At 38.3% G+C, this 12,742-nt stretch overlaps 2 protein-coding genes across 13 annotated transcripts in view; one reads left to right on the forward strand and one right to left on the reverse strand.

Annotated features, from left to right (window-relative positions):
- Window positions 1–3,300: 3,300 nt before the first annotated feature.
- LOC126266606 (DNA polymerase epsilon subunit 3) lies at window positions 3,301–4,105 on the reverse strand. The gene is made up of 2 exons (XM_049970932.1): window positions 3,675–4,105; window positions 3,301–3,551 (listed from the first exon to the last, which is right to left on the reverse strand). The coding sequence occupies exons 1-2, from the start codon at window positions 3,943–3,945 to the stop codon at window positions 3,406–3,408; spliced, it is 417 nt and encodes a 138-aa protein (XP_049826889.1). The 5' UTR covers window positions 3,946–4,105; the 3' UTR covers window positions 3,301–3,405.
- Window positions 4,106–4,886: 781 nt separating this feature from the next.
- Window positions 4,887–12,742, forward strand: part of LOC126266607 (tyrosine-protein kinase Abl) — a 428,403-nt gene continuing 420,547 nt past the window's right edge. For 4 of the 12 annotated variants that reach the window (XM_049970936.1, XM_049970935.1, XM_049970937.1 and 1 more), the window contains exon 1: window positions 4,908–5,290. In XM_049970936.1, the coding sequence (XP_049826893.1) occupies window positions 5,158–5,290 (133 nt within the window). In that variant the 5' untranslated portion in view covers window positions 4,908–5,157. Of the gene's footprint in view, window positions 5,291–12,742 lie in introns of all 12 variants that reach the window. The other 8 variants (XM_049970933.1, XM_049970934.1, XM_049970938.1 and 5 more) reach the window with 5 other exon arrangements.

Genomic DNA, 12,742 nt, shown 5'->3' on the forward strand with positions numbered 1-12,742 from the left:
TTTGATTTTCAAGATATTATTATGGACATTACTTCTGCTTGAGGAGTGAGCATCATACCAATGTTAGTGAAATTATGTGTACTGTCTGGTCTGAGGTACTCCATGGTGGCATCTACCGAGTATGTACATTATCTACTAGTACAAATTGTTTTTCTTCAATGTATTTTTTCTCAGTGATGTCTTTCCTTTAATAAATAAAGTTCTTTGAAATAATTCCTGCAATCTATTAACTATTACATTTTCCTCCATTAATATGCCTCCTTGTTCATCTCTTACCGCAGACGATCTTGTCCTGATCTTTAATTCTAATTTCTTAATCTTTCTGTACACTTTACCAATCATTCCATTTCTCATGTCCAATTGTACATCCACAAATATATCATTCATCCACAGCTCCTTAGCTGCTCCGAATTTTTGTATGTTCTTTATGACATTGTGGGACCCAAATCAAACATAACTAATGGGATATTGAACGTACACAAGTGAAGGGCAACACAAGTCGTCACAGGTTTAATTGACCCTAGGGGAGTGTCAAAGATCTGTCAAATGAACAGAACTGGCAGATTCTTGAAGACAGTCATAAACTATCCTGAGAAATTCTGATTATAAGGTTTCAATACTCTTCTTTAATAAGTCTAGGCATTGACTACAACCCCCCATACGTACTGCTCCCTTAGGGATTGTGGGGAAAAGATTAGATTAATTACATCACATGCAGAGGCAATTACACAGTGTATTCTTCTCACACTCTATACAAGAATGGAACAGGAAAAAGCCTTAATTAACTGCTACAATGGTATGTACCTTCTGTCATGGAGTTCTCAGTAGCTTGTAGAGTATGGATGGAGAAAGAAAGAGAGAGAGAATTATATGGTGATGATGAAAGAAGGGAGAGAATATGGGATCCGTTGCCAGGCACATAGCCTACTTCTCACGAATAGCAACAAGGACGCTGCCCAGTTCAACACCACAGATCACCACCAACAGTGTCACGTGCCCTCACTTCATGAGACACTGCAAAGAGGTTTCGTATTTAAACAGGACACTGGTGTCTGCTGATCATGAACTTTACACCACCACCACCTCTCCTCCTGTTGCCAACCAAATACAGAGAGTGAAACTACAAGGATTAAAACCAGCTTATCCCCTGTGTAGAGCACCACCACACAAGTGTGCATTAGCAACCTCAGCCACAGAGGTGGGTTCATTACTATTGTTTCTCTCTTTCTATAAATATTCCTTTCCCGAATCAAGTTTATTATACTGTCAGTCCTGCATCACTTTTTTATATCGCATAATGATTTTTCCAGCACTTTATATGTTGTTTTTGTTACAGTTTCTTTCACTGTACTCCATGATAAGGAATAACTACCACTTTTAAGGATGTTTGTTCTTGTAGCACATTCACTGATGGTTCTTCAATTTTTGTGGTGTAATTTATCTTGTTTCATCCATATTCTTACTCCATAGTTCTTGATATGTGGCACTAGGTTGCATTTTGTAGTTAGTTTAAAATGAACATGTGATGGAATAACTTTATATTGTAGTTCTTCAATTTTTTCAATAATCAACTTTTTTTCCTTAATCTCCTTGCTACTTTTGAATCTTACAATACACTTTGCTAAGACTGGCACGAGTACTGTCTATCTCTAAAACTGGAGAGCTATGGTTAGACTTTGATTCTATACCTACTTGTAACTTATACAAGGATATTATCAGGAGTGCCCCAGGAAAGTATGATAGGCCAGCACATTCTCTATATACATAAACGATCTTATGAACAGTACTCTGCAGCTATTTGCTGATGGCACTGGCATATGGGAAGATGTGATGCTCTGAATGTTGCAAAATGTAAGTTAATGCAAATAAGTAGGACAATCATGCAGTGTTCGAACACAATATTAGTGTTGTGCTGCTTGAAGCAGTCATGTCACCAGCAGGTGTGGCTGAGCAGTTCTATGCACTTCAGTCTGGAACCGCTACGGTCGCAGGTTCAAATCCTGCCTCACACATGGATATGTGTAGTCTCCTTAGGTTAGTTAGGTTTAAGTAGTTCTCAGTTCTAGGAGACTGATGACCTCAGATACTAAGTCCCATAGTGCTCAGAGCTATCTGAACCGTTTTTGAAACAGTCATATCAATATCTATGCCTAATGTTGCAGAATGACACGAGACGGAAAGAGCAAATACAGATGGTAGTAGGGAGAGCAAATGGCAAACTTCAGTTTACTGGGGCATTTTTAGGAAAGTGTAACTCATCTACAGAGGAGAGCACTTGTGTGACCCATTCTTAATAATTACTAAGTTGGTTGGTTTATTTGCAATTTTTTGTCCTTATTAAAACATTTAAATGATAGCTGTTCATAACGTTATTCATCTTTTTCTTTCTCTAGACAGTAGATGTGTTCATTTTAATCTGGGAACAATCAATTTTTGCCAATTTAGTTCAGGACGCAATGGTCTCCGCATTTAAAAATTAAATAATTTAAGAAGACTACTGTACAAATTAGCTTCTTGAGTTTTATTCAGATATAAACTAATAGTAGCCTATATGAAATAGTATGTCAGGAGAAGGGGTTCTGTTGATATTTACTTCTGCTTCTGGTTTGGCATTTGTAAAATATTTATGATCTGAAGATATACAAGATGTGCCTGAACATGAAGCATTCCGACTTAAAAAATTCGTGAAATAATTATATAAACTGCATCTGGTTACTAATAAAACTTATTTTTACAATAGTGTCTCACAGAATCATTTAGGCCTAACCTAACATACATTTACAAGGTAGTTGCATCACACCTAAGTGCACTATTTCAGGTAAAACTTTTCTTTTATGTTTGTGTCCCTTCAAATACCAGTCAGAAGGTTATATACCATAAATATGTTCACAATGACAGTTTTCAGTGCATTCTACAGTATCAGCAGAAAGATGCCTCATTGAAATGGTGTAATTTCACATGCATAAATTAACTTGCAACCAAGGCAGCCTAAACGTTATCATCACTGTATAATAAGCAGGTGACACTGTTCCTCTAGCAGAACAGTTCTAACAAACTCTTTATAAAAGATTTGAAATTATTCATTGTACCAGGGAAAACAGTAGACTACTTACAGAGAGATGAGAAAAGGAAGGGGGGGGGGGGGGAGGGAGGGAGGGGGGGGGAGAGAGGGGGAGAGAGAGAGAGAGAGAGAGAGAGAGAGAGAGAGAGAGAGAGAGAGAGAGAGAGAGAGAGATGGGTGTAGAAAAGTAAAAATAATTATAGCCTATATTAAAAGATCTACGCGAAATATAAACAATGTTAACAAATGGGCAATAAATTATATTTTATTTGGAAAAGTTTGATTACAATAGAAAACATATATACAATGTGTGTAAAACGAATTCAAAGTCACCAACTTTAATTTCAATCATCCTCCTCATCAATTTCCATCACTTCCTTTTCTGTGCCATTTTCTGTACTACCCTGTTCGGCGTTTTCTTTCAGCATCATTATCAGTTGTTTACGTTTCGCGGTTGCATCTTTCTTTTCCTTCTGGAATTTCTTGAAATCTGAAACAGGCATTGATAAATTTATATTCCGTTTGAACAACGTCGTGTAAATTTCAACCTTTTAAAAGGTGTAAGTTTCAAGAATTTAAAGAAGATATATGTATCAACAGGCTATATACTCACTTTCCAAAGCTTCTTCTAAAGGTTCTATGAAGTCAACGAATTCTGTATCATGCATAGCATTTATAACATCACTGCCACTAATTGTTTTCTTGTTATTTTTCATTGCTATCATGTTTGCTGCTGATGTTATGTACAGTACAAACACTGAAGCTGCTTTTGCAATTGCAGTTCTAGATTCTTTCGACACATTTATACCACCAGGCAAACAGTCTTTAACAATTCTGGCTACAACTGCATTCGGCAAATTAAGATCTTCTATCTTTTCAGCCATATTGAGTAAACTGTTCTGAGTTTATGATAGTGTTACTCTTCCCTTAAGACAAACACCGCATACGTTTATCTGCAACACATTCGAACACGACACCAACACAACCTGTTTAGCTGTTAAGTCCGGCGTCCCAACTACGCGCCTCCTGCAGGTCAGAGAGAATCTTTCAATTATTCTTTTACTAGAAGGCGGTGAAGCAAAGGGTTATAGTGAGTAGCGATATCTGAAAAACCCGCTTGAAATGCTCGGAAGAATTTTATACAGTATATAATTGCATGTTGGAAAACTCTTTAAAAAATCAACCATTATTTCCGTCATTTAAATAACGATAATCGTTAAATCCATTCTGCGTTTAAGGCATTGTAGAGAGAACATTCAAAAATTTAGATATTCTTCCTTTATAGTCTGATCTGACTTCTTGTTAAATCATTTCTGTGGTTTGTCGCAAGGCATGCGGTCTGTAGAATTAATAATTCTGATCTTACCAACTTCACTTCGTTATGGCTAAAACTAAAGTAATCGGTCATATAGAAAAATGATTAAATAACTGTTGTTTGCTTGTTATGCCTAAGAAATGACATGAATGACATAAGTTGTCTATCGATTGGTAGTACTCAAATTCCATCGGCTAAAAATCAGTAACAATACGATAACGGCTGACGCTGTATTGTACTGTAAATACTAAATAGCCATTTCTTAAATTCAGTCGGTAGTCTCAGTTGCCATTCCACATTAATCAACTTCCATCGGTGTACGCACTAAACGGCCATCATAAATATCCGTGTAATAATGCTGCTGGGTCATCAGACCACATCCTATCCAGCTGTGTTTGTCAGATGATTCAGTTATCGGTCAATTGATTGGAAAATGTAGTCACATACTGTGTCCATAACCATTCAGATGTTTCATCAGCTGTCATCTTTGGCACTTACGCTTACGTACGGTGCTGCCCCGTTCGTTTACTGCCGAAACTAAATAATCGACGTTGATATGTCAAATATGGCGGATTGAGGTAGCGGCTATGTTGGTGACACTGTAGTAAACTGAACACTGTGAAGGAACTGTGAGAGAAATAGTGTTAAGTATTGTTGTGTGTGACTGCTTAGTGAGGACAGAAGTGTAAGAAGTAATATGTATGGATGAAATAGTGTAAAACCTTCTTCAGTACGTCTCGGCGCGTATAGGCTGAGGCCGACTGGGGAATGGTATCGAATCATGGGCGCTCAGCAAGCTAAGGAACGCGTCGTATCGGGAAGCAATCTCAATGTTAGAAATACTATTAGAAGCAAACCAAGAACTCAGAAGGATGGTCGACAGCAAGGATCGAACATTTTCACGGAACATAGTGGTGAGCAGAGTAATAGTCATACAAAATCAACTTTTAACCTAGGAGCCTTGTTTCCAGCTGTGTGCTTATTTTCTGTGTCATTGGAATGTGATCCTATTTAAGTCATTTATACTCACATGTATGTCGTCTTGCACATGGAGACGTGAAAGTTTGCGCACTGTTACAGATCGTTGACAGATCGCTGTCACATAATGAGGAACTTAGTTACAGGTTGTTCTGCAGTGCGATTATTAAGTACTTGTCAGCTGTAATGCAGTGAAGGCCCCGTGATGTTATTTCATTTTGTATTTTAACTGTCAGCCACGTCTTATAAATGTGGTTGTCCCAAAATTAGTACTGAGATTAGAAGGTGCCCTAGCTGCATTTCTGTACTTCCATTCCAGAATCGATGGTTCTGATTGTGCGTACCTTTAATGCTTTAAAATGTAGAGAGACCGCAACAACTGATATAATTAATGATAAGCCAGTGAAATGTCATCGTGTTACTGTATAACTTAAAATATTTTTAGATGATGTGTGTTAGGTAAGCACTGTATGTGGATGATAAATTATGTCTTTATCCTTGCGTAAGGGTAAGGTTTTTATTCAGAATTTCGTGTAAAACATATTTATGCAGTAGAATATTTAAAGAGAACTACTCCAAAGGACTAACATAATTAGATCTAAAGTAAAACGAGCAAGTTGAATTAATTGCAATGTAGTACTTGTTCAACAGCGCTAATGATCAGAGTGGGGTAGTTCGAAACACATTTTTAAACTTTTAGTCAATGTCTTCACCTAGAGTTGCGATACATACTATGCTGTGATCGGCCTTCCATAATAATAGGTACCATTACTGGTTGTCATTTCCATTATTTTCTTACATCCGCGTCCTCTTGGCAGCATTTTGGTGAAACGTATATAATTTTCTCGTCAGAATTTGAACGTCTGTTTTCTTGACTGAAGTAGGGTTATCCTGATTACAAAGGTGTGTCAGAAACTGTTTTCATTTTAAATTTGGTTTCCTCACAAAGTTGCCCATCGGAGGATATAGTAACATAACACGCTCTTAATAGTTGGCTGGGATAGTAGCCTACATCATGGTTCGCTCTGTGAAGAAGAGAGCGTTATCGTTGAATTATTATTATTAATATACCCTAACTCCCCAATTTCTTTATGATTCGTTGTGTTAATCGCAGTCGTCTTGAGAAATGAATTCTCTGTGCTTAAATATGTAAACATTTTTGTAATGTTATTTCGAAATTTTATTGCTGGTACTTGATTTCCGATGACGTGCATGTTTCCGTAATTATTTTTGTGGAATTTCAAGAGTTAGTGTCGCTATTCAGGTTCTGGCGAAAGAAAGAGAAAGGAAGAGAGGTTTTTCACCTGCTACCGAGCTATGAAGAGTGAAAACTTAAAGTTGTAAGTTACTGGTATTTTGGTTTTGGAAACGTCCGTCGTCATTAGCAGTTTATGGTTTTCTGCTTTTTCGAATCGGTTTCTTATGGAAGGCTAAGACCACAAAAAAGACTCAAATGATTGTTTACTTATTGTGGGCAGCTGATTGTGATGGTGTAATTATTATTATTATTATTATTATTATTATTATTATAACGAGTTCTAAATTCGTTGCGCAATGCATTCTGCCCTTAGCTTGTTAACTGATACTCAATAGCGTATAGTTTCACTCTGGACAATTTTTTTCGTATCTGAGTTGAGAATTAATACGGTCTTACATTTTCCAGAATACTCTTCACTTTATATAGTTACAAAATTTAAACTGCAAGTTAATTGATTTTGAGCCTGTCATTCAACTGCAACTGAGAAGATCGTCGCTCACAAGGCATGTATGTGCGCTCGTTACAAAACCGGAATCAGTCGTTACGAAGTCGAAGTGCTGAGAGGGTCATAAAAGAGTTGCGGACTTGTTTAACCAGCATGGAAGTATTTCATATGTCCTCAGTGGTTAATAAAAGACCTGAATGAAGGAAGAGTGCTACATGTTTCTCGCCATCGCTGAATTAGTTTTGTATGGGTAAATATTGAAAGAAAATTGAGCAATTGTTTACGTACCAGTTAGGCTTCCTGGTTGAGTTGCGTGATATTACAGTTGACGTTTTTCTAATTAAATATAAATTACATATTATAACCTGCTTATATCCATAAGAATGTAGGAAATACAGTTTATATAAACTTGCTGCATTTTCGAATGAGTTCTGGCCATTGTGAGGATTGTACTCTCTCAAGTGTTAGTGTTCGTAAGATGTTTTATTTCTTATATATTTTAGTTACGACAAACCTTTTATAATATGCTATTTTTTATCCTCACGACAACGTGGCGTGACATCTAACTTAAAATAAACATGTTTCACAATAAAAAGTTTTTGTAACACCTGAAGATGACCAAATTCTATCGAAACTGGCTGTATTAAATAAAGAAACATTTATGCGCTCTTGCTTGTAGAGTTTTTAAACAACAGTATCGGAAAGTACAAGAATGATAAATACGTATATAAAATATCAGCAAAATAGGATAGAATTTGACGAGGATAGGGCAGAATGAGATGTTATCCATGTAGGATGTTGATTGTCATTGTGATTGTTGGTTTACATACGAGAAACTGTATAGTAATGACTGATGCAAATTTAAGTATACTAGTTTTTATATTCAAATCTCTTTGCTGTGTACATTGCCCGCACTAAACGGAGCTTTAGATATACTGTATTGTAGTGCCAACCATTTCCATATTACTAAAAATTGTACTTCCAAAACAAATAACCGCCAGTATCCAGTTGTACGTCGTTGCTTCGCAAAATATTAGTCGTTATTACTCGTCTCTAATGCCTATGCCACTTACCATTAATCAAATCCTATTCGACTTTGTGCTTGCGACAGAACCGAAATATGCATATGTGATATACCTCCAGAGAGAAAATATTGCTACTTTCCGAATATGCTACTCATTTGCATATCACGCCACTTCTGAAACTTAAATCCTAGGGCTCCATGGGACGGTTCAAGTACAATAAGAGGTTCTGATGCGAGTCTGTCGACCATATATAACAGTAATTTGCACTGCTGATTTGCGAATTGTAAATAATATATTGTGACCTCAGAAAGAGCATCATTGCAGAACAACTTCAAAGTATTTCTGACGGAAGAAAAGTTTTGAAACTACTTTAAATGCTCAGCAATCTGTGTTACACCTTTTACTTGCCACTTTTGTGTCGATTATTCGTTTATTTTATTGATTTTGTATAAAATAAACAGATAACCGATAAAAAACTTTCAAGTAATAGGAATAAAAACAGATTGCTCAGAAAAAAATGGTTCAAATGGCTCTGAGCACTATGGGACTTAACATCTGTGGTAATCAGTCCCGTAGAACTTATAACTACTTAAACCTAACTAACCTAAGGACATCACACACATCCATGCCCGAGGCAGGATACGAACCTGCGACGTAGCGGTCGCGCGGTTACAGACTGAAGCGCGTAGAATCGCTCAGTCACACCGCCGGCTGCTGAGCAATTAAAATAGTTCCAAAACTTGTGTTCCTTAAGAAACACCATGCAGTTGTGTTCTTTCTGAACAAATAATATATTTGTGCATGATTTGTAAGCAACATCTCATTTCATACCATTGATGAAAGAAATAAGTCTCACCACTGAACGAAAGCTGTAAATCATATCGTTAAATATTGGCGCCCTGCTGAATTAGGGAGTCCCAGTGTAAAAAGTCCCAAGTGTAAAACAGGAAATAAACACACAAACAGTGCTAAATTTCGTCGTTGCTATTTTCTGAGTTGTGGGGGGAAAAAGAAAAAAAACAGTATGTCGTCTCATCTCGAAGTTATTTATTGGTGATGCCAAGAATCAAACCATGTCTAGCGCAACCAGCGAGCAAAATACTATAAAAGAAAGAAAATAAGAGGGAAAAAACGTAGAAAATCGCACAGAACACACAAATTGCCTTCACTGGCAGGCTGCTGAAACGTAAATCCTAGAGCTCCATGAGACTGCGCGGTCATCAGCGCCCATACAAAGTCCCAATTTTTACACAGCCCAATCTAGCCACTTTCACGAATGACGATGAAATTATGACGACAACACAAACACCCAGTCCCCGGACAGACAAAATCCCCAACTCGGTTGGGAATCGTACCCGGGACCACGTGATCCAGAGTCAGCATCGCCACACACTAGACCACGAGCTGTGGACTAATTAATCGAGTGTGCGTCATTATATTCTTGACGCTGTTCGCTGTTGCGTTTCCCGAATGAAATTTCATAGTGAAGATAGAATCAGTATTTATTTCGTGTTAAGGTGTTTAAATGAAGAGCATTAAGTGCTGCTGGAACATCATAACGAGAAACTAGTGTATTAATTTGCCTTCGTGGGAATTCAACGTCGTGAACTGAAGACAATATAAAGATACATCATGTGATCCAGTCCGCTTTTAGGGACTCCAAATATTACGTTTAAACATGACTAGAATGATTGGAGGAAAAAAGATTGACGTTCCACGATTGGGGTTGGCAGATAATGGCGGTGACGAGGGCTGGAAAGCGATATTCTGTGATGGCGAACAAACACGTAAGTTCCGTTCGTAGCTATTATTATCGTTGCTCTTGAATATCCCGTCCTTAAAAATAAATTAGATTTGACTGTATACATCAACATTGGGAAGTGTAGAATTTGAAATAAGGCCTTTGAACTATCGGCTCAAGATTACGCACCGGGAAAGAGCATCTGATAGATTTCCTGCGTTTTGCAGTTAGAATGGGCTCATCTTTAAGCAGACATTGCATAAATTTCCGTTGAAAGTAATGAATACGTGGACTATGTCTCATATCCTTTTACACTGTTTTCCAATTTCTGTAGCACGACAGCCTGAAGGAGTATAATTAGCACTCTGTGGAGTCTGATAAATCCACGTCGAGATCGTTACAGAGATCCTGTCAAAGTGTCAGTAAGGTATTCTTTAAAAATGAGATGGTATACTCCTAATAGAAAATAATTTCCCACACATGCACCTAGCGTGTCGGCTGCTGCTATATACCTCCCGATATGCAGGGGTTGGACAAAAACTCGAAAACACCGCGAGAAATGTATACTTGAACATAAATGCAGATGCTAGCCAAGCTTGGAGGCTGCACCTTTGCATCTGACCACGAACGTAACCTGTGCAATGTCCTCAATACGTTCAAAGTGCCAGTCAGGGCCAGAACAGTATTCTGTGTAGTTTGAGTGCTTTATGTCGGAGCCACTCGAATTCGAATGTGGGGAAAATTGTTGGTGAGCGTATGGTGGATGCTTCCCTAATTAATGGAGCCGAAGTGTTTGCTATTTCAAGAGGCATTGTAGCAAAGATTCATACCACAGACAGTGAAAGCGGAAAAATATCCGCTAAGTCACAGAGCGGACAAAGGTATGTGTTGAGTGATCATTATGGACGGTCATTGAAGAAGAGTGTGACGAAGAAGCTGCAAAAGTCACTACAGGACTGGAATGTCGCACTCGCGAACACCATCGGCGCCAAACAACACAAGGGGGTTCCATAAGCAGGGAATTGCAAGGCGAGTGGGAATTCCGAAACCACTTATCAGTGATGAAAATGCCTGTAATAGGAAAACATGATGCCGAAGCCATAAAATCTGGACTATGGAGGAACGGAAGAAACTCATTTGGTCGGATGAGCCTCCTTCTGGCCGAGTTTACACGCCAAGAGTGAAACAAGACGGGGGTTCAGTGAGGATTTGAGCAGCCTCGGTTACTCAGCAATGTCCCGTCAACTGTCGAGAATTATGTGACCATTTTTGTCGATCAGGTCCATCCCATGGTACAGTGTTTGCCTCCAGTGATGATTCTGTGTTCAAATACGACAGGGCTCTCATCGTCCAGAACTTGTTTTGTGAGGATCAGGATGAATTTTGGTATCTTACCTTATCATATCTCAGTATTATTGAGCCAGGAAAGAATGGCCCGTGATCTCTATCAGCTTCCCCTCATACTTAACCTGGAGTTGCCAGTATTTTGCAGGAAGAATGGTATAAGATTTCGTTGAAGAAAAAGGGGGGAGGGGCTGTATTTATCCATTTCGTGGATTGGGAGCTGTTTTGAACGCCAGCAGGTTTCCTACGCCGTATTAGGCATGGTAATGTGTTTTTGGTCCATATTTTTGTCCAAGCTCCGTATCAGATTCATGTGTACCTGTGTCATTACACTGCTAGGCCGAGCTGAGCAGCGTAATAGCGAAACTAAACATATGTTTCCATGCGCGCGGCAGTGCTGTAATTTATGGTTTAGTAAGACGATTTGTAGGGAAAAATGGTGTGTGTGTGTGTGTGTGTGTGTGTGTGTGTGTGTGTTTTGGGGGGGGGGGGGCATTGACTCACCTACTCACAATCCACTGCGTATCACGCCTAATTTTACATAATCGAAAGTCGCCATTTTAATAGCCACTCAGCTGTCTCATGATGATTTTGGACTCGTGCACCGAAGAAAAAGAAAATCAGATGTGCATGTTTCTTAGTACATTCGTTGCGAAAAAACAACGTTCACCAGGCGTAAGATGTCAACTAAAAGTAGAGAGGATTTGCGCAACGAGCTCTGTATCCTGCAGTATATTAGGAAAGTGTTCTAAATTTTCTTCATCGGATGCAGTGCAATGGACATTTCAAAACTTCAGTATTCCTATTTTCTCAAAGAGACAGTAACTGCTAAGGGAAAATCTGACCGTATGTAACAACAAAATTACATTCATCACATCCAAAATAAATTCCTATTGCACAAATGTAAGTATTATTGTACTATTGTTAAAGAATTAATATTTTGGATTAAAATATTCCAAGACAAAATTTCGCATACCTTTATCGCAATAAACAGATTATATAAAAAATCACATTTAAAATAAAAATCGATTGGCCAGAAACAAAGTTTGCAGCGTAGTAAGCACACCAGCCAAAGTAAATAAATTGACCTCACGAGACATCACGTTAGTATCGCCTAACACATACGCTGGTCTTGATAACTGCCTCAGTTCAGCGAGGAGGAAAATCCACAAGTTTCTTCGGGTACGCGATACTCAGTGGATGCCTCTCATTGATGCTTCGATCCCTGAGAGATATCAGATTTCTCGGACGTTGATTGCTACAATTCACACGGTCTTTCAAATAGACCCAGACATGTTCTGTGGGATTAAAACCGAGTGATTTAGCGGCCTAGTCGAGTTGCGATTGGATTCCTGATTTTTTGTCAAACCAGAAGCGTACGCATACAGCCCCGTGAACACGGCAGTTATTATCTCGGCAAACATGACTGTCCACAGCATAGTCATAAACGGTCTTTCATTAAGAGTGATGTTTTTTTTTAAATTGTAAAAAAAATCAATGTCTCAGAGTAAATGTTTTCCTTTTAAGTCTAGGCATAAGTTATGTCCTGAACAAAATATTCAATGTCCACCACGG

This window comes from Schistocerca gregaria, chromosome 4, assembly GCF_023897955.1.
Source record: "Schistocerca gregaria isolate iqSchGreg1 chromosome 4, iqSchGreg1.2, whole genome shotgun sequence".
NCBI classification, from domain to species: domain Eukaryota; kingdom Metazoa; phylum Arthropoda; class Insecta; order Orthoptera; family Acrididae; genus Schistocerca; species Schistocerca gregaria.